This window comes from Carettochelys insculpta, chromosome 1 (assembly GCF_033958435.1).
Source record: "Carettochelys insculpta isolate YL-2023 chromosome 1, ASM3395843v1, whole genome shotgun sequence".
In the NCBI taxonomy this organism is placed as follows: domain Eukaryota; kingdom Metazoa; phylum Chordata; order Testudines; family Carettochelyidae; genus Carettochelys; species Carettochelys insculpta.
Window position 1 is genome coordinate 380536308 of NC_134137.1, and position 23999 is coordinate 380560306.

The following is a 23999-nucleotide window of genomic DNA, read 5'->3' on the forward strand; positions in this document are numbered from 1 at the left end:
GCTGCTTTCTCCCCCGCAAGTCACTGGCTCTGCACTAAGCAGGAGCACCATTTGTCTGGGGCTTTCATTCAAACTGAGCGCTTAACTAAAACCACGCCGGGGTTGCCCCCTTGCTGCTGCTGCTGCTGCTGCTGCTGGATCCCGGCTGGAAGGCGCGGTCGCCCCACCTGTGGCCCTGCCGGACTTGGGGCTCCAAGCAGGAAGAGCCCCAAGCACAGCCCTGGTCTGTGGCTGAGCTGGTGCAGCGTTTGCATTAGCTGATCAGCTGGGCTGAGAGAAGGCGCCGGGGAGATAAAATCAGACACATGTTTGGACAGACGCGCTCTCAGTTCCCCGAAATTGGCGGAGTAAATGACATGGGCAGCCTCCCAGCGGGACCCTCCGCCCCTGCCCTGCCCAGTCCTCATTGCTGGCGGGTGGAGCGCTCCCAACGGGCGGCGGGGTGCCCACGGGCTGCTGGCAGTCCCACCCCTCGCCGCCTGCCTGGCTTGCTACAAGCACTGTCCTGAGGCTTGGAGCCCTGGTGCTGGTGTGGCCTGGGCCCGCCATCACACCACCGGCAGGCCGGGCTCCTGTGCAGCGTGACCCTGGCAACACTGCAGTGGGTGGAACCAGTTCAAGCTCTCAGCGGCAGACCTGGCGCGAGGGAGCAGTGTGCGCCGAGCCTGGTGTGCTCCCATGGAAGGGGCCTGATTTGCCCACCCCCACCCCGTGGGTGCAGCTTTTCCTGCAGACAGAGCCAGCCCCAGCAGGCACCCGGAGACAGGTCTCGGCCAGGTATTCGGCCACGGCCCTGCCCGCAGCAGGAGAGCCCGGAGCCCTTCCCGTCACGGGCCATGTGTGCTTCCTCCAAGCAGTGCAGTATGGGCCTCTTGGCCCATCCCCTCCCTGGAGCACCGTGGCCCCGTTAATTCCCCCCCAACCCCCGTCTTGGGGAGCTTCTCTATTGATGATGGCTGCAGCATCGTGATCTGAGAGTGCCCGGCGAGCCCCCTCCTGAGCAGGCGCCTGGCTCCCTGGACAGCCAGGCTCAGATCAGGGCAGGCACTGCCCTAGTGGGGAGGGCTGCCTCTAGCCGGCCTATTCGGTCTCGCTCCCGTGCCAGCCCGGCTACGCAGGGGAAGCTGTGCCGGCCCCAGCACATGGCAGCCTGTGGCACGCGCCCTCCCCTGGAGCTCGCTAGCAGGAGAATCGCTCGTATATTTAGCTCCTCTCTCATTTAATGGCAAATTAATATTTTACAGCAGGGAACCTATAAATCACATTGTTAACTGCCTTGTCTGTGCCTGGCTGGGGACCTGGCCTTGGCCCCGGCCTGCCCCCACGCCCAGAGCACCTGGCTGTGCAGCCCCAGGGACGCAGGCCTGGCTGGCAGGAGTCCCAGCAGCGCCGTCCAGCCTGGGCCCAGTGAGGAGCTGGTATGGGCTGGCACACAGCAGATGGGGTGAGGGGGGCTAGTCCCTCCTCCCTTGGGGGGCATTGGCCCCTCGTGGCTAGGCTGTTGCAGGGGAGGGGCTCGCGAGGCCCCACTGTGGTAACCGATTCCCCCGGCACGGCAGGGGCAGCAGGGGAGATTCTGCTAGCACCCAGGTCCTGGTGTGCAGATGACCTGGGACCCCGAGCGCCTGGAAGGGCTCGCGCCCCCAGCCGGACTCTCGTGTGGGGGGAGGGGCTCACAGCATTGTCCAGAGTCCAGCTGGGCTGCCGTGCACCCAGGCTTTTGCCTCCGCGCTGCTCCTTCCAGGCTCCCCGCTGCCCCTCGCCGGCAGAGCCCAGCCCGGCCTCCGCCCCCAGCTGCGTTTCTAATGGCCCTGCTCCTGGGCAGTTCCCTTTGAGAGCAATTTCCCCGCTGGCCAGGCCTGCCGAGGCGCAGCACTCGTGCTGACTAATGGCCCTCACGCGGGCCGCCTGCTCTGGCTCACGGAGGGGTCGCCCTGTGATCGCCTGCCCTGCCGCTCCCAGTGTAACTTCTCTTCAGCCCAGCGCTGCCCTGCAAGAGCGGGACTGAGTGAGGGACCACAGCCCAGCCCTGCACCTCATTCTACTGAGATCCTGCCAGCCCTTGTGAAATGCGCAAACTAGCCTGGGCCAGGGGCTTTCAGCGGCCGCAGCATCACCCAGCTGGGCTGGCAGCAAGCACTGGCTGTCTTGTCTGTCCAGCACCCGTCTCCTCCTCACCACCCTGCTGCCTCCTGCTCACTCCGGACTTCCCTCTCTGACCCCGCCTTGCGAAGTCACCAGGCTGGGCTCAGGAAGCCAGCCCTCCTACGAGGCAGTGTAAATAGCGCTCAGACAGGCAGGTAATCTAATCCCCGGCGATGGAGAGAACTGCTGGGAACCCTGAACAAGCGTTAATTGCACAGCACTCCCCCAGCCAGCCAGCGCGGGAAGGGGGACTGGCTTATTGCTTGCTGGGGGCGGGCTGATGAGGTTGCATTTATTTCTCCCCATTCTCTGGCAGCTCAATAGGGCTGCTCGCTGGCCCCTGCGCCCCTGCACCAGCCGGGAAGAGACAGGACTCAGCTGCGTTTGCTGACGCTCACAATAGCTTCATTGAAGGAAAGGCTGTCACAGCTTAAAAACATCCAATGCTTCTTTTTAATGAACCTCTGTGGGTTTTCTCCGGTATTCGCACCCTCCCCCTCAATTTAGGGCTGGGGGAAGGGGAGGCTTTTCCTTTTCTGACCAGGACCAGGTCAAAACCCTTTGGATTTTATTGTTTGTTCTGACTCCTTGGGTCAACTGGTCAATGTAATCCGTTAGGGACGGTGCATTAAAAAGGTGAACAATGTTTATTAAAATACAAAAATACACGTGTTTGTTGGAGTACAGGCAGGGTGGCTTTTTCTCCTCTGCCCCTTTCACTTTGTTTTTAAAGCTAAGATAAGAACGGAAAGTCGTTACCAAGGTGTTTAAAAGGACCAGAAGGAAATGCGCACGGCCCTCCCCACTCCCATGTCCCCAGGCGCCTTTCACAAGCTCCTTGGCGGGGTGACTGGCAGGGAGGAGAGCCTGGTCCCCCTTCAGGGGCTCACCAGATGCTCATGGGAACAAGAGAGACTTTCTAGCAACATGAAAATTCCCCCATGCATAATCCAGTTGCATTTCTATAAACAAGCGAGTGTATTTCTGCCTTGCAGCAGTTCCCCCCCCGCGCGCACACACCAGTTGACAGTTATCGAAAAAGCCCTCAAATGATTTTGGGGCACCCCAGCAATTGGGACAGGGAAAAAGCTGCATCTCTTGCCATCCTCAAACGGGGGGAAAATCCTCAAATTAGAGCAGCCTACAATTGCCTGCCAGCTCTCCCACCCATGGCTCGATGCGCGCACATGCAGCGCCCAAGGCTGCTGGGATGTCCTCTAGCCAGCCTGACCTAGCCTTGCCTCTCTCCCTTCCCTCCTGGGAAAGTCGCAGGCGCACACACGCTCCATGCGCACAGCGGGTTAAACTGAACTGCAGGAAACTGGTGCAGTGTGGAAGCGTTTGCCTGAGAGCAATGCCAATTTCTCCCTCTCTCGCTCCCTGCTTTCTTTGGAAGCTCTGTTGGGAGATGTACATGCATGTCCGCAGATACCCATGGAGCCGGGACACGCAGGCACAAGCGCCTCCCCGCAGATCCCTGGCAAACGCTGGCATTTTCCTTTTAATACATACAAATGCAGCCCCTCGGTCTGTCCCTCTCTCCCCCACCCCGCATACAAAAACCCCATTATTGCATCGGTAACATTTGGGCACAGTACAAATTCTCGAGCGCTTTCTTTGTGAACTAGGATAAATCTGCAAATGTCTATGTTGGGCTTTAAGAAAAGGTCTTTATAGAAATGGGTTTGTTCTACCGCATTCTGGGGAGCATCTTCTAACCAGAGCCCCCTTCTTCTCTCAGCTCCCCTCCTGCCCTTTCTCTATTGGGGTGCTCTCAGCCAGCCTCCTTGCAAAAAGTCATGCTGGCTTTTCCGGTTTAGATTTTGATTTTTTCCTACTTTTTTCATAGAACTTGCAAGTTAGAAAATAAGGGTTTTTAATTTTAATATAATCTGCTTCTCTTATCAGCCCATAGATTTAATATATAAGCATATACAAGAAAAAAGTCTCTCCCCCACTCTGTACAAAAGTTGCTGTCTTGTTTTGTTTTGTGCATTCTATTGCATTTATAATTTCTGAAAAAAGTCATATTTGAGTTTCCTGTACTTTGTCCTTGGTGTGGGTCGCAATTCTGTAAGGTTCAGAGACAGTGGTTACCGTGGGGTGTAGTGAATTCCCCAGGCTGTTTTCTGTCCAGTGGGCCCCGTGTGCCGGTTTGTAGGTGTTGTAGTTAATATGGTCATGAATTGTAGGCAGCACAACTGCCCCCTCACCTGAGCTGCTGGTCGGAGCTGCCGGTGCCGCCGGGATCTCCTCGTCCACCTGAATGATCTCCACGGTCCGGGCAGCCGTCGCTGTGCTGCGCTGCTGGTGCCGCTTGCGAAGTTTGTAAAAGGCAATCAGCATGGCCGCTGCCAGCAACGTCACGGCCACAAAGCAGCCGATGATGATCTTGGTGGTCTTCATCACCTCATCCAGGCTGGTCTGCATCTTGTCGTTGGTGTCCGACGTGGGCACCGCCACCTGCTTGGGGGTTCTGGTGGTCTGGATAAGCACCGTGGTGGTGGTGGTGTATGCCGGCTGGTACCCTGTCGAAGTGGTTGGCACAGGCTTAATGAATTTTGGGGAGATGTCTTCAGGGGAGATCTCTGTGGTTTCCACCGTGACGGTGGTAAAGAAGCTGTAGTTGGAAGTGTTGAGCTCGGCCGTGCTCACGTTGAGGTAGGCCGAGGCATTGGAGTTCCCTGCCACATTGGTGACCATGCACGTGTAAACCCCAGTGTCCGTTAGCAAAACGTGGGAGAAGTTCAAGGTCCCGTCATTGAGGACAGATATCCGTGGGTGGTTGGATGCATGGCTCAGAACAGTCCCATTGGGCAGCAACCACCTCACGGAGGACATGGAAGGAGTTCGGCACTTGAGCTCCGCCACTCGTCCCTCAGAGATGTTGAGATCCATCGGCGCGTCCATGATGAAGGGTGCGGAGCACTGGAAGGAGGTCTGGTCCACCTCGACCAGGAACTTGCCCCTCATGTGCATGGGGGCATGGCAGCGCCCGCAGCAGGTGGAGTTCGTGGGGATGTACTCACGCAGCCACCAGGAGAGCCACAGGATGTCACAGTCGCAATTCCAGGGGTTGTGGTGCAAGTGGAGCTCCACCAGGTACCGCAGGGGCGCAAAGAGGTCGTGCGGCAGCGAGCTCAGGTTGTTGTGGGCCAGGTTGAGCTCCACCAGCGAGGTGAGGTCGTCGAAAGCGTTCCGCTCGATCAGGCTGATCTGAGAGTTCATAATCCACAACTTCTTGAGTGACTTTAACCCATGAAAAGACCCTGGCTTGATTTGGGGGAAGTGATTCCCCGACATCTCCAGTTCCTCCAGCCCCACCAGAGGCGTGAGGTTGGGCATGTCCTTAATGTTACACATCCCCAGATTAAGGTACTTGAGGTTGTACAATCCCTCGAAAGCCCCCTCGGAAATGTACTCCAGCTTCTTGAGCTCGCCGAGGTCCAAGCGCATCAGGGAGGGGACCCGGTTGAAGGCGTAGGAGGGGATGCTCTCAATGGGGTTGTTCCTGAGCCACAGCTCCCGCAGCTTGGACAGGTACTCGAAGGCCCCGCTGGGGATGACGGTCAGCCAGTTGTCGAACAGCTCCAAGGTGTTGAGGCTGGCCAGCCCGTTGAAAGCCCCCACCTCGATCTGGCGGATGGCGTTCCTGCCCAGCTGCAGCACCTCCAAGTGGTGCAGGTGCCGGAAGGTGTCTGCCTGGATGAGCTGGATGTTGTTCTCCATGAGGTTGAGATAGCGGGTGTTGGAGGGGATGCCCTGAGGGACCTCGGCCAGGCCGCGGCGCGTGCACACCACCTTGCTGAACTGGCTACTGCAGGAGCAGACGGCGGGGCAGTTGGGGGCGCCGGCCCAGGCAGCTGCAGCAGACAGAATCCACACTTGCGCCGTGAGGTAGACGACCGAGAGGAGGGCAGCGTTCCAGGGGTGGTGCACAGTTACCTGCCCCACGAGCTTCATGATGTGGCACGTTCATAATTCACCATCGTCTGGGATTTGGCACAGAAAGGAGAACGGGCCCTATTCCCCCGGCTTCTGCCAGCGGCTCATCCCTCTCGCCGGCTAGCAGGGGCGGGGGCACGGCGAAAAGAGCAAAGCCCAAGCCCCCCGCCGAGCCCTGCTCTGGAACTGGCCCCTGCCCTGCTGGGGAGGAGGGGGGTCTGCGCTCGGCTTTCTGCTCTCCCCGCAGGACACTGCTCCAGCCCGGCCAGCCCCTCTCGCTCCAGTTTGGCATTCACAAAGGGGAAGGAGGGGAGGGGGAAGGGGGAAGGGGGGAAAAGACAAAATGGCTCCTAGTAAATCCACAGCAGGAGCCGGGCAAGCGGCGAGGCAGGAGCCCGGCTGGGGGGAGGCCCGCTCGCTCGGCTAGGCAGGTGCAGAGCTGCCGTCGGCACCAGGGAGCAAGGCTGCCAGCGCGCCGCACCTTTGTCCTTGGCTCCTCGCGCCGGCGGCCGCTGCTGAAAGCAGCTGCTGCTCCATTGCCCGAGCATGCACCCTGCCCCCACCCCCCGCGGGAAGAGCAGATGAGGAACCAGAGCAAACCGCTGCCCCTCTGCCGGCCGCACTCCGCGCGCGCTGCCCTCCCCACGGGGCTCTGCCGGAGGCGAGCGGCTGCCCGTCAGTCCTGGGCCTCTGGGGGCGGCCCCCCTTCTGCCGGGCGCGGGGCTGCGGTGCCTGGCTGCAGCCTCCTCCCGCTGCGTGGCGACCCAGCGGCTGCTCCGGGGAGGGGGCTTGCGGCCCGGCGGCGGGGGGGGCTGCTGTCCTGTGAGGGGAGCGTGCCGGCAGCGAGCCAGCCGTTAGCAGCGGGCCCCGGCCGGCTCCCCCGCGGCGCTGAGGTAGTGACTTGTGGCACCAGCCTTCCGGTGCCGTTAATGTCTCTGCTGCCCGGCGGCGGCGCGAGGAGGCGGAGGCGGCACAGCAGCGGCGCGAGTGGCGGCGGCGGCACGAGACGCTCCGGACTCCGGTAACATCCTCCCCCCGTGCTAGCCGTACCGGCGGCAGCCCTCTCGCCTGGCGCTGGTGCAGGCGGCAGCCACGCAGGCTGCTCTCTCATCCTTTTGTCCTTCAGTGGGAACGTGAATGTACTGCTGACGCATGGTGTGCTGGGCCGAGTGGAGCGTGATGCAGGGCTCGGAGCCTCCCCCTCCTCTGTCTCCCTCCAGGGGTTAACGGCCAGGCTGGCTCGGTGCTTAGCTCGGCGCCCCTTGCCAGCAGGGCTGGGACCCGGCGCCGGCCGCGCTGCTCCGAGAGGGGCAGGGTGGCTGCCGATGGGGAGCCGCAGCCCCCTTCCCTGCTCCCCCGTCTCAGGGAAAGGGCTCAGCAGTGCCTCTGGGGGCGGCTGCTCAGCTGGCTGCTGGCCAGGGGCCGCCGGGCCTGGGTGAGGGGGCAGCCGAGGGACGCTGGAGTGCTGAGCAGCCACCCTGGGCTCAGCCCGCTCCTCTGCTTCCCCCACGTGCTCTGTCCCCGTCCCCGCCCCCGGCTTTCCCAGGCGTCGTCCTTCTGCAGGGGGGTGGGGTGCAGAGCGGGGGCTCAGCCTGGGGAGGATGGCCATGTCCCATGGTCACTGCGGGGGGAGGGTGAAATCAGGAGCCGCTGGTTTTGGAGGGGACAAGAGAGTGGAGCTGCTCCATCCCCTGATCTGATGGGTCACCCCATCGTGGGTCCAGGGAGAGCATGTTGGGGGCGTCAGGACCCCATCTGGGCACCAAGGAGAGCAAGTGGGGTGTTGGGACCTCGTCTGAGGAGTGAGGGGGCGTCGGAACCCCATCTTGGGAGCAAGGGGGCATCAGGACCCCCCAGCGACCAGGGAGAGTGAGGGGGTGTTGGGACCTCGTCTGAGGAGTGAGGGGGCGTCGGGAACCTGTCTGAGGACTAGGGGAGTTAAGGGTTGTTGGGACCCCGTCTGGGAACCCGGAGAGCGAGGGGGTGGCTCTTGAGACCTTATTCTGTGACAAAGGGAAAGCGGGATTCCTGTAGTTGCCCCATCCTGTGAGCCCATATTGGGTTGGGGGACATCTGGACTAGGGGATCTGTGAGCTGAGCACTTGGGCGGCCACCCCAGAGAGAGCCAGGTGCCGCCCAGCTGATTGGCAGAGTGACCCCAGCCAGCCGCGCCTGCCTCCTCTGGCTGCTTGTGCCTGGCCACGCCTGCGTTGGTGCGCGCCAGAAAGCGTATTAGGCACATGGGTGGAAAGAGCTGACCTGGGCTCTGCCTTATGCCCAGGAGAGTGGGGGGCCCTGGAGTCTCCCCATCCCATGGCAGTGGGGGTGGGGGATGGAGTCACCCATCTTGTGACCAGGAGTTGCGGGGCATCGAGACCCTGTCTTGGGACATGGGAGAGGATGCTGCAGGGGGGAGCATCGAGACCCTGTCTTGTAACAAGGGGAGAGTGGGGGGTGCCTGGAGTCACCCCATCATGTGACTGCGGGATTGGAGGGGTGTCGGAAGTCACGCCGTCCCGCGAGCACAAGATTGAGGCCTGGAGTCGCCCATCCCTTGACCCAAGGGATGCCCCCCTGCAGTTACATTCTACCATGTGTCCTGGTGGGGAGCGGGGGCACAGCTTGTTTGCAGCCTCCTGAGCCTGCAGGCCATGGGCAGAGGAGCAGCACACAGGCTTCAAGGCTCCCGAGACCCAGGGCATCTGCCCCACTGTACCCGCCATTGGCAAGTCGAAGTGCTGGTAGCAGGGCTGTACCATGGTGCACTCGCTGCCCTTCAGCTTGTTGGCGCTGCCGGCGTCTGTCGGGTGGAGTTGCTCCCCTGTGCCCGTGCGTAACGCTGGCGTCTGCCGGGCCCGGCCGGGGCTCTGCCGGCTTCTGTCGGGTGGAGCTGCTCCCCTGTGCCCGTGCGTGATGCTGGCGTCTGCCGGGCCCGGCCGGGGCTCTGCCGGCATCTGTCGGGTGGAGCTGGTCCCCCGTGCATGACGCTGGCGTCTGCTGGGCCCGGCCGGGGCTCTGCCGGCGTCTGTCGGGTGGAGCTGTTCCCCTGTGCCCGTGCGTGACGCTGGCGTCTGCCGGGCCCAGCCGGGGCTCTGCCGGCGTCTGTCGGGTGGAGCTGTTCCCCTGTGCCCGTGCGTGATGCTGGCGTCTGCCGGGCCTGGCCGGGGCTCTGCCGGTGGCTGTTTCGGGGCAAGGTTCCGCTAAACCAGTGCTGCTGTTGGAGAGAACGGGACTGGGGAAGCGGCGCTCACAGCTGTCTCTGTGAGATGCTCTGGTGCAGGCACGCAGAGGGGAATAGTCCGCTACTGCTGCCAGCTCCTCCATTCGCTCCAGGGTGGAGCTCTGGCCCAGGGACGGAGGACCCCAGCTGGGGTCTGTGTGGCTCCGCTTGAGCGATGGGGGCATATTTGGGGAATTGCATCCAAAAACCCAGGTTGAGACTGTTAAGGATGCCCACAGGTGCCCTCCTCTGAGGAAGGGCCACCGTTAAGGTTGTTTGTGTAACCTGCACTCTGACCCCTTGAGCATGGCGGTACCTGCTTGATTGATGCGCTCACACACTGCTTTTCCCAGGCTGCCCCCACCTCCCCCACAGCCTAGGTGGTGACTGAGTGCCGGGCGCCAGGGAGGCTGGTGTCCGCAGACGCCCTGCGTGGTTTGCTGCAGGCCTGGGTACGTGGTGATGGGGCAGGGTCCTGGGGTGGAGGCAGCTGAGTGCCGCCCTGGAGAGCTGGGCTCCTGGGCAGTGTGAGAGAGGCTGGGGCCAGGCCGGGCCAGCAGTAGCTGCGCTTCGCACAGCCAGGATGTAGAACGTAAGCATGCTGCAGCGCCAGCCCTGGGAGTCCCATGGTGTGCCACAAGCGAGCAGGCGGTTGGGGACCACTTCGACGTTAGTCCAGCTGGGCTCAGTGCCCCAGCCGCAGAGCCGGGCTGATGGCGCCTCCTCATCGTACCAGGGAGGCACCCGTTACTGGGGCCGCTGAGCCGTCCCAGAGGAGAGGTGGGCTGGGTGCAGGGGCTGTGTGATGCATTGGCTCAGGGGCAGGAGACCCGGGGGAGGAGTTGCCGGGCTGGCCCATGGCCCATCTCGCCCCGCAGAGACAGGTGCAGCTGGACTGCTGGGGGACCGTGGCCTTCCCTGATGTTGGAGTGCCCCTGCTGCCTCCCTGTGCCAGCCATGGGTAGAGGACAGCCTGCCTGCAGTGGCGTGGGAGCTGGAGCCACAGGCGGGGTGGCCTGGCAGAGCTGGCAGACTCCCAGGAGAGGCCGAGGGGACCCTGCGGCACAGCACCAGGGGAGCAGGGCCAGGTGCCCCAGCATTGCTGGAGAGGAGTGAGCAGGGGTGCTGTGTCTGCTGGACGAGCCCAGAGAAATGTCTCGCTGCCGGGGTCATGGGTGCAGCGCCGCAAGCTGTCGTCGGGGCCAGTGAGCTGTCCAGCCGGCAGGGCCTGGCCTGCGCTCCGCTGCGAGTGCAGCTGCGCCGTCGGCTTGTGCCTTGCTGCGTAGTTGTGCATGCAGTGGGTCACGCCAGCCGCAGGCGCACACAGCGTGGTCGGTGGGGAGAGCCGGTCGCTTTGCCGCCTGTGCTAGCCAGGCCCCATGGTGCACAGCTGTGGTCCCTTGGGTGGGAGTGTCTCAGGCGGTGACCCCCAGGCCTGTCCGAGCAGCAGGCCCCAAGCAGCGGGAATCCTGGGCTGAGCCGGCAAAGGCAGACTGGTGAGTGCCGCAGCTCTCGTGGCTCTGGCCTGTGGCAGGCAGAGCGGGGTGCCCAGGGCTTGGGGGGCCAGGGAGATCTGGGGGTGTGTGCGGCTGATGCCCAGAGCACGTGCACCCGTCTGCTGTCAGCACTCACCACCTCGGGCGTCCCGGGGCTTCTCGGCGCCATGTCCCATCTGGCTCTGGGCTGGGTGAGCTCATCTGTCTCCCACCAGCCTGGGCCTCGCTCCTGGATGCTGGGACGTAGGCTTCTGCGAGGCCCAACTGCCCCCTACGTTCACCAGGGAACTGGCATGGAACTGGGCAGCTGTGAACCCGGGAGGCGACTGCACTGCACAGCACCTGGGGCTGGCCCGTGGGTGGGACGGTGGTTGGAGGTTGAGCTCCCTGGGGTCGGGGAAGGAGGTGCCTGCTGGGCATTCACCCAGCGGTGCCCCCTCATTCCTGCCGGGCCCTGTCTGCCATGGCCCCAGCTTGAGCGGGAGCCGGGCTCCTGGGGAGGGCTGGGGCTGGGGAGCAGCTGGCTCTCTTTGGTGAGGAGCAGCGACTGGGTCTCTGTGTGGGCTGTCAGCCTCATGCCCCCAGGTTCCCACCGCAGGCTGGCTGGGCTCCCCACCCAGCTCCACTGTAGTGGGCCCTCCAGAGCAGAGCCCGGCAGCAGTGCCCACTGGCACGGGCGGGGAGGCTGCCAGCGCCACTAGCGGATGGGGAGGGGTTGCAGAGCTCAGCCACTGGCAGGCCGTGGGGCGGTGATTAGGGCTGCTATTTTTAAACCCGTGGTGGCGCTGGGAGCCCTGCCGGCACCTAGATGGATAGGTCTTGTTTTGCCTGAGCCGGCTCCGTGGGATCTGTGTGCGTCTGGCCTAATGGGGGTGGCTCTCCCCTCACTGCCCCCCAGCTTCACCCTGGGCAAGATGCTGCTCTGCCTGATGTGGTACCCGCCAGGCTGCTGTGAGCCCGTGATGTGCGCAGTGCCTGGCCGGTGCCTGGGAGGGGTGCAGTGAGGCTGGCTGGGCAGGAATTGATCTGGGGCTGAGCCGGCTTTGCTAGCAGCTGGTTCGCTCCCTGCCCAGCCCCTCGGGTAGCGCACAGCTCTGCCTTCTCCTGCCTGCCTGCTTGGCCATGCAGTGCAGGGCCCAGGGCACCAGCCCCCTCGGGCTGGGCTCTGCAGCGGGGGAGCTCAGGTGCCATCTGCATCCCTGCCCTGGGCCAGGAGGTTGTGTCCCTTCCGGCTGCCGGGTGGCGCTGGATTCTGGTGCTGTCTGGGAAGGAGGCTAAGATCTTATCCCAGCTCAGTCACTTTGCCTTCCGCCTTTGGAGCAGGCGATGCTGGTGCATTAGGATGCACAGGAGCAGGGCAGGGGAGCCTGGCAGCCATGGGGGCCCACTGCCCCCTTGCACGGTGGGAGCTGAGGCGCGGCTGAGGAGCGTGTCCCTGCTGGAGCGGAGAGCGGCATGGACGGAGGTGGGACATCTGGGGTGAGCTGCTCCTGCTCCCTGTGTTCATGGCCGGGCCGGGCCAGCCATCATGCCACTCAATGCCATGAGGGCACGGTTGTAAGTGGCCGTAGCTGAGTGAGGAGATGCACTGTGGGAAGCCATGGGTATGGGCTGGGGGCACCAGGAGGGATTACTGACACCAGGGCTACACCAGGATGACTGAATTGCAGCTGCCTGGAACAGGCTCAGACTGGCCCTCCCACCTTGCTTCTCTTGCACCTCTCTGAAACCCCCTGCTCGGCTCCCACGCCGGCTCCCCGACCTGGCCCAGGAGCCGCCCCCGCTCGGCTCCCACCCTGGCTCCATGACCTGGCCCAGGAGCCGCCCCCGCTCGGCTCCCACCCTGGCTCCCCGACCTGGGCTAGGAGCCGCCCCCGCTCGGCTCCCACGCCGGCTCCCCGACCTGGGCCAGGAGCCGCCCCCCCTTGGCTCCCACCCCGGCTGTCCGACCTGGGCCAGGAACCGCCCCTGCTCAGCTCCCACCCCGGCTCCCAGACCTGGCCCAGGAACTGCCCCCTCTCGGCTCCCACCCCGGCTCCCAGACCTGGCCCGGGAACCGCTCCCACCCCGGCTCCCAGACCTGGCTGGCCTGCCTGGTGACTTTTTGTCAACATCTATGTGCCTCACCTCCTGCCTGACCCTTGGTTATCGCTCCCAGCACCTGGCAGGTCGGGGCCTGGGTGTGCTGTGTGGAGGGGTGCTGCTCCCATCGAGCCCGTGCAGGGGCTGCTGCCCTGGAAGCCTTGGTGCAGAACTACTCATGAGCTGCTGGCCTGCCCACCTCCGCTGCCCGGCCTGTCCTGACCCCACTGGCCTCCAGAGCAGCATGCTGGCGCAGCACTGTGACTCACCCAGGCGGGGGGGCCACTAGCTAGTGCACTGCCTGGCATCAGGGTGATACAGCCTGTTCCCACCTCTGCCGGGGCCCCCTGGTTAGTGCACTGCCTGGCGTTGGATGCAGGGCCTGCTCCCGCCTCTGCCGGGGGCCCCCTAGCTAGTGCACTGCCTGGTGTTGGATGCAGGGCCTGCTCCCGCCTCTGCCGGGGGCCCCCTGGTTAGTGCACTGCCTGGCGTTGGATGCAGGGCCTGCTCCTGCCTCTGCCGGGGGCCCCCTAGCTAGTGCACTGCCTGGTGTCGGGGATGCAGGGCCTGCTCCCGCCTCTGCCACAGACGTCAGGTGTCCCTGGTTTGTCTTCAGGGCCCCGTCCCCGCTGGTCTTTCCCCCCCCGGCTGGGTTGCAGTGAGGATACGTTCAGGGCTAGGAGTCCTCCAGGGCCTTCCCACAACCCCTCGCCTGAGGCCCAGAAGCTCCAAGTTCTGCCTGGTCCCGGAGTGGCTCAGCTCAGTGGAGGAGCTCCCGGCTGCCAGTGACGCTGGAGGGTGAGCTGTGCCCTGGGGACTCATGGCTGCCTGCCCCCAAGGACCCCTGGGAGCTCAGGCCGGCAGCTGTCCCCACCCGCAGCCTGGGCTGCGGAGGGCTCCTGAGGAGGGTTGGGCATTCGCTGGCCGTCAGGGCCTGCGGTGGCTGGGAGGCACAGTGAGCCAGGCTCCTGCCCCCAGCCTGGAAGAGGAAGGTGTCTTCGAAGCAAGCTGCACCTGCGTCTGCATGCACCGGCCTGCGAGCTGGCGGCGGGGGCCTGGCCAGGCCTTGCTGTGCGTGTCTGTGACGGGAGCCAGGTGTGCGATCGCTCCCGTGTCCCAATCCATGGGCTGCTGCTGTTCCCTCAGCATCGGGAGGGCAGACCTCGGAGTACACCCGGCAGGGAGGGGTGCCGGTGCCAGCCCTGGGCAGCAGGGCCGTCAGTACCATGTCCACGCCACAGCCTCGGCCTGGGCTTTTGTGCTGACAGACCCATGTTCGCTCATGTGCTGGGGCATAACCCACCGCAGGGTCAGTGCAATACCGAGTCGGTTGAGACACCTGCTGCTGTGCTGGAGCTCACTGGTGATCACGGCGGATGCGGGTGCCCGGGGCATGCGCCAGGTCACTGGTGATCACTGTGGCAGCGGGTGCCCGGGGCATGCGCCAGGTCACTGGTGATCACCGTGGCAGCGGGTGCCCGGGGCATGTACCAGGTCACTGGTGATCGCCATGGCAGCGGATACCTGGGGCGTGTACCAGGTCACTGGTGATCATCGTAGCAGCGGGTGCCCGGGGCGTGTGCCAGGTCACTGGTGATCGCCGTAGCAGCGGGTGCCTGGGGCGTGTACCAGGTCACTGGTGATCACCATGGCAGCGGGTGCCCGGGGCGTGTACCAGGTCACTGGTGATCGCCATGGCAGCGGGTGCCTGGGGCATGGACCAGGTCACTGGTGATCGCCGTAGCAGCGGGTGCCTGGGGCGTGTACCAGGTCACTGGTGGTCGCCATGGCAGCGGGTGCCCGGGGCGTGTGCCAGGTCACTGGTGATCGCCGTAGCAGCGGGTGCCCGGGGCGTGTACCAGGTCACTGGTGATCGCCATGGCAGCGGGTGCCCAGGGCATGTGCCAGGTCACCTGTGATCGCAGTGGCAGCGGGTGCCCGGGGCGTGTACCAGGTCACTGGTGATCGCCGTGGCAGCGGGTGCCCGGGGCGTGTGCCAGGTCACCTGTGATTGCCATGGCAGCGGGTGCCCAGGGTGTGTGCCAGGTCACCTGTGGTTGTCGTGGCAGCGGGTGCCCGGGGCGTGTGCCAGGTCACTGGCGATGGCCGTGGCAGCGGGTGCCCCTGGCACACCCATGTGAGCGGAAGCCTTTGGAGCCTGGTTCATAGCAGCCGGATGTCACTAGCTGCGAGCGCGCCGCCCTGCGCTGGCAGTTCCCTCTCCCTGTTCAAAGGAGGTGGCGGCCGGCACTGCACTGGGGTATTCGGCTTGGCCTGGGGGACATGGGGGGCAGGTGACTGACCTTGGAGCTTGCCCAGGGTGCAGCTGGTTATGGGAGAGACCTGTTCTGACCCTGGCTCTGGCCTGTGCTGGGCCAGTTTGGCCAAGAGGGGGCAGCCCCCTGAGCACTGGTTTGCCATGTCGTCTGTGTTCCCCATCACGCTCTTTTCTTCCAGTCCTGAGCCGCCTAATATTGGCTGCTTTGCAAGGAGCCTTATTCTGCTAGTCCCCTTGGGGGCGAGGCTCCTGCTCCCACACATTGGCTGGGATGAGTGGGGCAGCTCCCCTCCTCCCATGGAGCAGGTGCCCCGAGGGAATTCGTGGGCGCCTGCTCCCCACGCTGCTGGTCGGAGAACGGTGGGGCAGCATGGGGCCTGCACAGGTGTTCAGTCCTGGCCTCTCAGCTCCTGCTCCGCCGCCCCGGCTAGGCAGAGCCCCGCGAAGGCGACTCACCTTTGCCTAGTGACCTTTCCGCGCCCATCATGGACCTCCCCGGACAGGTGGCGATCCCGCGTGTGGATGCAGCCTCGGGGCGTTGGCTGCCGGGTGGGAAGGACACAGGACCCAGCAGCGTGGTCTTGGCAAGCAGACGATCTCCGACCCCAGCCGCTGGGATAGCCGAGAGTCGTCCCCATGGCGGCCGCCTCCCCTGATGGAGCGGGCGTTGGCCTCCATCCCAAATCATCCGCCAGAGAGCAGCGAGCCCCCATGCTGAGCTCCAAGGCTGCCGCAAGCCATCCTCTCTGGTACCTGCCACGCTGAGGCCACTGCTGGCAGGGCCACGGACCCACTGGGCCTCGGCACCGAGGGGCAGGGAGAAGTGGTCCCCCAAACAGACGGTCGCAGAACAGGAGCCTATGGTGGCCCAGCCAGTGGGGGCTGCCCGGCACCAGCACCTCCGGCAGGATTATCAGCACAGGTGCTCCCTCCCCTGGGTGCCCACAGGGCGCACCCCCGCTACCCCAGGCTGTGGACGCGCCCTGGGCACCCGCATCCGGGGCGGGAGGGGGGCAGGGCTCTAGCCTGGGAAGCAGCGACACTGAGAGGGAGGGGTCCGGAGGTTGTGATGAGCTGGGCCGAGCTGTGTGGAAGGGGCATCTCGGGTACAGGCAGTGAGGTGTTAGTCCTTGTGCTCGGCATTGGCCAGCTGCTGCTGGGAGGGGTGGAGGAGGAAGCCCTGGGGGGGGCGCTGAGGAAGCAGGGCCGGGGGGGGCAGCAAAGAGCCAGGACGAGGGGTAAAGGCTGGAAAGGTCTCATGGTGACAGGCCCCAGGAACACAGGCTGCAGCAGAACGAGGAGCCAGCTGGGGGTGCCTGGGGGAGGGCCGAGCGTTTGCTGGTGGGCCCCTCGCTCTTGCAGCTCTAAGCCTGGCCCATGGTTGGAGGTGGGGATGAGACCAGTTCCGACTGGCAGGAGGGGGTGACGGTGGCAGGAATTGGCCAGAGTCAGGATGTGGGCACGAGGAGGGCTCTGCTCTGGGATGCGCTCACTGATACCCCAGGCCCGTTCCCGCAGCCTGGCAAGGCCGTCCCGGGCTATGCCCTGGCAAGAGGCCTTTGCCTCAGGAGCCAGTGCCACAGCCAACAGATCCCTCTGCCCCGCGGGTTCCAGCCAGCGGGCCGAGGACTCCGCGCCACGTGGGGGGAGCTGTCTCTCTGGGGAGGCTGCTGAGACCAGGCGTGGTGCTGCAGGGGTCTGACGTGCTCTGGAGATAAGCCCTGTGCTGACAGAAGCTCCCTGGGAGAGGTGCAATGTGACAGGCAAGCGCCCAGTGCTTACCTGACAAGGCTTGTCAAAGGATCAGCTGCAAAGCTGCCTGGCCCAGCTGCATGCAACAGCCAGGCACACTCCCAGCAGAGGGGCTGCTCCCTGGGGCAGGGGGCAATGGTGCTGGTCGGGCACTGCCTGCCCCCCACCCCCCTCGGTGGGCTGGCGGCACAAGGAGGGTGTACGGACAGCAGTAGGCCAGTGCCATGACGCCCTAAAACCAGCCTTGGAGCCAGCCTGCAGGGGCTCCCACCTGTCTGCGAACTGGGGGCACTCGACCCTCCTCGGTGCCAGTGGGCAGGTGCACAGGGGCCTGCAAGGGCAGTCTGTTCTGGTGCCCCGTCAGGCTCGGGGGAGTGCGCGTGCAGAGAGCACACTTCAGAATCCTGCCCTGTGCCCAGCCGTGAGCGGGGGCCCTGGGGGCTGAGCCCCCGCTGGGACAGCGGAGGTCCTCGGAGGGAGGCACCATGTGCTGCACGTTGAGCAGAGAGCAGCAGTGGGGGGCGCTGGGGATGGCAGCCCAGCACTCATCTGGGCAGGGCTGGGCTCTGTCCCCAAAGGGACCGTCTCTCTGAGGGGGGCATCTGCCGCTTCTCGGCTGCATCCCGGCAAGCCTCTGTGCTGCTGACGGGAGATCCAGGCCCACTACACCCACACTGGTCCCTTCGGCCCAGTGAGAGTCACCAGGCCCCGAGTGCTGGGCCCTGCGCACGCTGGCGGGCGGCTGAGCGGCAGAAGTGAAACCGATGGGAATTAGTGGTGCACGACCACGGCCCTGGCACAAGCGCTGGCCGTGGCGCTGACCCGTGGCCCCCGCTGGCCCTGGCACAAGCGCTGGCCGTGGCACTGACCCGTGGCCCCCGCAGGCCCTGGCACAAGTGCTGGCCGTGGCGCTGGCCTTGGCCCCCGCAGGCCCTGGCACAAGCGCTGGCCGTGGTACTGATCCTGTGCCAGTCCTGTTGGCTACTGGGCTGTGCTGAGCTGGAGACCAGCCCCGTGACCAGGTGATGGTGGGTAGCAGCATGTGGCTGTGTCCCGTGCCCTAGGTGGGGGATGTTCTGTCAGGGGAGACGCAGTGGGTCGCAGAGGGCCAGTGTGCTCAGCCCTCATTCTGAAGGGTGCAGGGTTGACGCTGATGCTGCTGTGGGGCAGGACAGACCTAGCGAGTCACAAGCCAGCTCCAGAGCAGAGCAGAGCAGTGCAGCTCCAATGGGCTGTGAGCAGACTGAGCTGCCTGCTGGGGGCAGCCTGAGGCCCCCTCTGCCGGTGGGAGCAGGGGCTGCCCCTCCTGTCCCATTCCGGGCCTGGTGCGGGGGCCCCAGCCGAGGGACGGGCAGGCAGGGGCCCAGCTTCTCCACTGATGGCTGGAACAGCAGCCGGTCCCAGCCCTGTGCCCCCAGCCGCTGGTCCAGGCCCCGCCCTGGGCACCTGCTGTGCAGCGGAGTGATCTCCAGGCCCTGCCGGGCGAGAGGTGGGCTCACCGGAGGGCGCAGGCCAGGTTGCCAGCGGTGCTGGGGTGGGATCAGGGGCCTTCCCTGTCACTTTGTGCATGGGCTCGCGGGCCCAGCGCTGGTGGGGACGGGGGGGAGGGGCGCGTGCACTCTGCTGTGGCCGATGAAGTCTGTTGCGGGGCTGCGGGAGCGCGGACGCAGGCTGCTGCAGCACACGCCTCGCTCAGCTGCCGGCGGCGCCGATTTATTTGGGTATAAATATCTCGGCTGTCCGAAGGGTGACACTAATAGCAGCGCCGGTCCCTGGAGCTTTCTCCTTTATCAGCCAGGCCGCCTGGGCCTCTGACCCACCAGCTCTTAAATCGCTCAGCCCCTTCCCGGGCGCGATGCAGCCTGGCTGCTGAGCTGCAGCCGTTCTCGCAAGCCAGGCACTAAATCCTGCCTCCCCGGCTGCCAGCGTGATTTCGCAGGGCCTGCACGGCAGTCTGATGCGCAGCAGACAGGACGGAGATGGTAGGTGGGCTGGTGAGGGGAGAAGCCTCTAAGCTGTCTGCGAGGGGAGGGGCCCCCTGGGCAGTTGAATACAAGGCCCCTGGGATGAGTACAGCCCTCCTGAGGGGAGCTCGCTCCCCGAGCTGCTGGCCAGTGGGTGGGTCAGGGTTACGCTGCCGCCGCAGGCCGCCAGAAATCACAGGGGGAGTTTGGAAGTGGGCCCTGCCTGGTGGGCAGAGGTGGTGCAGGGTGCCTGGGCCTTGCTGCGTGAAGAACCAGGTATCCCAGCCCTGACCCGCGCCCGTCGGCGTTCCGTCCCCACTGCTAGGGAGCAGGGAGTGCTTGGGCCATGGCTCCCCTCAGCACAGCGTCGCGGGGCACCAGGCCAGGCTGCAGGTCGCTTTCAGAGGTAGCAAGCGTGAGCCCCCCGGCACTGCAAGCTGAGAGCAGCCCTCGACGGGTTGTGGCTCTCGCTGGGCCTGGCCCAGCTCCAGCTGCACTAACCCAGCTATGGGGAAGGGAGAGCCCAGGGGCCAGGCGGGGACCTGAGCCACCCTGAGCGCTGACTGCAAAGGGCTGACTCGGGAAGCCCCTGCCTGTGGCTCTGAGTGCAGCCGGGGAGAACAGTCACAGGCTGGGTGCTGGAGGTAGGAGCTGGCCTGGTGCACCACCGGATGTGGGGCCCCACTGCAGGGGTAGGACTCCCAAGCCCAGTGCTGAGCAGTGGCCTGCCGAGTGTCCAGCCACAGGTGGCACATGCACGGCCTCTGCTCTGTGTGAAGTCCCCAGGATCCACGTTGCTGCTCTGTGGCCTGGCCCCCGGGCTGGAGGAGAAGTGGGGAGCCGCCTCCCTTGGTGCAGCGGGCAGGTGCCAGCTCCGACCCACACCTCAGAGTAGTCTGGCTTTCCCTGCTGCGCCCCAGCCGGCCCCCAGCTGCGGCTGCACGGCCCCCGCCTGCGGCAGCAGACGGAAGGGTCTTGGGGCCGCCCGCATCCTGTGGAAATGGGCCTGGGTGCAGCTAGCCTCGGGGCTGCGGGAGCGTTATGAACGCACCAAGACCAAGCTGCCCCCCGGTTCCCTGCCCCACGCCAGCTGCAGAGGACGGGTGGCTCCTGGGTTGCATTGCTCAGGGCTTCCAAGAGCGCAGCGTGAGCTCTGCCTGGCGTGTCGACGGGGCCTTGGCTGCGGGAGGGGGAGTTCCGCTGGACAGGCAGGGCATGGTCCTGGCTCGTACCCTGCCCAAAGGCTAGCGAGCCAAGGGAAGCCCAGCGCCCAGGCCGTGTCTAAGCCCTTTGCTGAAGCTCTGCCTGGCTCTGGTAACAACCCCTCCAGAGCCCCTCAGGGCAGGTAATGCCTCTGACCTTGGCAGAATGGGGGCCAGCTTGTGCCCTGGCGCCTGTCTCTCCATTGGTGCCTGCCAGCGCCAGAGCCTGGGGTTGGGACAACGCGTTAGTGCTGAGGATTTATGGCGTGTGAGTGGCTGCCGGCGGGAATCTCCTGATAACATCTGTCCCGCAGATTGCACGGCGCGCAGGAGTGTGGTGTGTTGCGAGGCTGCGGGGGTGGTGGGCTGTCTGCCCGGACTCTGGGCACCCGCGTGTGGGACATTAATGAGAACAAGAGGCCTTGGTGGTGGGGGGCAGGGGGGGCGAGTCCTGCAGGTGAATCCTGCCAGCTGCGTGCAGCTCAGAGCGACGGTGGGGAGGGACTAACTCCCTACGCCCAGGGACTGGCTCGCGCTGCTGCTTGGCTGCTGGCCAGCAGGCATGTCCTGGCACATGCAGGGGATCGCCTGGGCCTGGCCTGGCCTAGCTTGAAAGGCCACTTGCAGCCTGCTGAGGCAGATGTGCCTCCGGCCTTCCCGAGCGCCAGCTGTAACTCCGTTGCGTGGCGGTGGCTTTCCACCATCGGTACATCGGCAGGCGGGTCACTGCCAGACTGGCCGCTAGCGTCGGCGTTGTGGGGAGAGCTAAGATGCCGCGGCTATGGGGCCTTTGGGCCTGGCAGTGACTTGCTGGGCGGGAGGCCGCCTGGCCCAGCTACGGTTAAGGGACATGCGTGAGGTGACCGGTGAGTTGTAAGTCTAGAACACCACAGCCAGCCTGGGACGGGCCCTAGCTTGGGCACGCTGCTGTACCCACTGCAGGCAGCTTGCCAGCTCCGTGGCCTGGCACTAGCAGCTGGCACCTGCACGGTCACCAGGTGAGCAGTTTGCTGCCTTGGCATTACCTCCTCCTCCCGGCGAGTGTCCCCAGTGCCTGCCAGCTGGAGCACTCGGGCCGCAGTGGCAGGAGCACCATGTGCTCCAGACGGTGTCGGCTGCGGCAGACCCCTCGAGTGCTGCAAAGTTCTTTGCTTTCGACCTCAGACCGGGCCTGCGAGATCAGGGTGCAGCTCCGGCTGTCGAGACCTGGCCGGCACGTCCCTCCAGCACCAGCCTTGGAGATGGGGACGTCGGCTGCGTAGGAGTGTCCGCTCGCACGGGGCCCCCTCCCGTTGCACTGGGGCTCGCGCCCCGTCGCTGGGGGGAAGATTTCCCTGCCTGGCCCATCCCACGGCTCAGAAGCTCCCTGGAGCCTGTTGAGCGTTCCGTACACCCGTACGCCGGCTGCAGCAGGTGGAGCAGCTGCTGTTGTACAAGTCTCTGGAGCACGTCCTTTGTTAGGCTGGGCCAGCGACCCTGCAGGCTCCGTTCCCAGCAGAGACGCTCCAAAGGGATGAGCTGGACTGCAGACAGAGGTGAAGGGAGGAACTTCAGGCAACCGGCCATTGCCTCTCGGCCAAATTCCTTGGGGGGCTGGACTTCATGATGCTCTGTGTCAGTCCCGTTGGGCTCCCCCGGCTGGGAGCCGTTCATCAGGGCCATGCCTGTGGTTCAGGTCTCCCAGAATTAGCATTTCAGGCCTGGGCCCGGAGCCCACCCGCAGGACTCCAAGTACAGCAACGGTCCCCGCGTCGGCGGCGCGAGCCGGTGTGATGCGGTTCTGGGGTCCCCCAAGCTCTGCATCCTGTCTACAGGCAGGAGAGTCTCTCACTCAGCAGGAAAACATCAGGTTTATTAGCCGACAGGACACAGCATCGTACAGAGGAATCAGTACAGCAGGCAGAGACAGCCAGACCAGTCCATGTTGGGGAGAGGAGGCCCCGAGGGGGCCCCAGAGCTGGGGCCTGGCCCCTTCCTTTGTCTCTCTCTCCCAGCCCAGACTAACTGCTTCCAACTCCCAGTTCCAATTCAAACCCCTCAGGCTCCACCTCCTCCTTTGTCTGCAGTACAAAGGTGTTACCTGGTCGTCAGGGTTACCCTCAGCAGGAGCCCCCCACCCTCTGTGAGCCACTCACACACACACACACACACACACACACAGGTATCCCCCACTCCATCACAGCCGGCTCTGCGAGCTAAGCCTTCCGCAGTCACCTGGCTCGGCCCGCTCTGCCCACAACTCGCTGCAGACCGGGGCCAGTGGTAGCAATGGTGTTGTGTGTTCATCCCAACCCCCAGGAACACCGCAGAGCCCCTGGGCCGGGTGAGCCTCGCTGGGCCAGAGCCCCGAGGTGTTGGCCGCGTGTGGGCAGAGGCCGGAGCTCCATGCTCCAGCTGAGGCCGTGTTCAGTGTGGCCAGGCGGGGTGCAGAGTGTGACAGGGTCTTGGATGGGTAGGTGAGCGGCGAAGGCTGGGCCTGGCCAGTGCCAGGAGCAGGAGGCCTGGGCTCTGTTTGTGGCTTGTCCACGGGCCTCCTGGGCCAGGGCAGCCCTGCCCCACCCTGCCTCAACTTACCCTTCTGGGGGTGGGAGGACACCCCTCACTCACCTCCCGGGGAAGCATCCCAGCTGGCAGAGTCGTACAAGTACTATTGCTGAGATAGGCAGGTGACCCTGCAGCTCTCGGAGCCAGATGGCAGCATGACCCTGCGCTGTCCGCCAGCTCCCTGCATGCACCTGGCGTACCCCGGCCCCATTCTTCCTGCCCTCCCCCACCCTGGGCTGTGTCTCCACCCTGTCCCCCATGTGCCCCTGCTCTGGTCCGTGTACCCCGGCCCCGTCCTTCCTGCCCTCCTCCCCCCAGCCTGGGCTGTGTGCCCGCATTGTCCCCCGTGTGCCCCTCCTCCGGTCTGTGTACCCCGGCACTGTCCTTCCTACCCTCCTCCCCCTACCCTGGGCTGTGTGCTCCTCCCCTGGCCGCACCCCTCCCCATGCCCCCCAGTGGCGTGCTCACCGGCCGGCCCCTCTGTGCCCGCAGGTGGAGGTGGAAGTGGAGGGCATGGACAAGGCGGGGAACTTCATTGGCTGGCTGCACATCGACGGGCTGAACCTGTCCGTGGCGCTGGTGGAGCACGCGCTCTCCAAGGTGCACTTCACGGCCGAGCGCAGCTCCTACTACAAGGCCCTGCTGGCTGCAGAGGAGGCCGCCAAGCAGAGGAAGGAGAAGGTAGGAGACGGGCTCTTCTGGGGGAGCGAGCACCCTGCTGCGGGGGGCCAAGCCCCTCCCTGCCCAGGGCCATCCCGCTGCGATCCCCAGGGCGCAGAGGGGCCTCTGCCAGGCCAGCCCAGCCCAGCCTGTCCCTCCACACTCCTCTCTCAGTCCCTGGACACAGGCTGCTAGTGGTGCCCACCTGCGAGTTGCTGAGCGCACGAGGGCACTGGGAACATGCCAGCCGGAGCCCCAGCCCGGTGATACCCACTGCCTCGGCCTGCATATCGCCGGGGGGTTACGGCATCGTACAGCCGGAGCAGGGCGCCTGGTGGGGGGGGGTTGGGTGTCATATGGCAGGGGGCACCCAGGGCGGTGCCCGGGCATCGTTTATACAGCGGGGTGCCCAGGGGGGTATCATACAGCTGGGGGGGTACTGGGAGGGGGTGAGGGCATTGTACAGATAGGGAGGTGCCTGGAGGGTGTGGGGGGCTGCCAGAGAGGGTAAGGGGCAGGGCTGGGCCATGGGGGGCTGCTGGGGTGGGACCAGGCCATGGGGGCTGCTGGGGTGGCTGAGCTCAGTACTCTCATGGGAGCACTTTGCCCCCCACATCTCTCCAAGTGTGTGCTGTGCCCCCCTTGCCCTGTGCCAGGGACGGCCCTCCTGCCCTCCCCCGCGGGGCGGTCGTGGCTCAGCAGTGGTGGGGT

The 23999-nt window shown here is 65.0% G+C and overlaps 2 protein-coding genes across 2 annotated transcripts in view; one reads left to right on the plus strand and one right to left on the minus strand.

Moving 5' to 3' along the window:
• SND1 (staphylococcal nuclease and tudor domain containing 1) overlaps positions 1-23999 on the plus strand; it is a 466768-nt gene that overhangs the window by 415670 nt on the left and 27099 nt on the right. The window contains exon 17 of the mRNA XM_074976653.1: positions 23121-23309. Within this exon, the coding sequence (XP_074832754.1) occupies positions 23121-23309 (189 nt within the window). The remainder of the gene's footprint in view (positions 1-23120; positions 23310-23999) is intronic.
• LRRC4 (leucine rich repeat containing 4) lies at positions 2627-7106 on the minus strand. The gene has a single exon (XM_074976666.1). The coding sequence runs from the start codon at positions 6106-6108 to the stop codon at positions 4171-4173; it is 1938 nt and encodes a 645-aa protein (XP_074832767.1). The 5' UTR covers positions 6109-7106; the 3' UTR covers positions 2627-4170.

What these genes read in the sequence shown, in the direction of transcription:
- LRRC4 (XM_074976666.1), bottom strand. Translation starts at nt 6,108, where the DNA reads ATGAAGCTCGTGGGGCAGGTAACTGTGCACCACCCCTGGAACGCTGCC.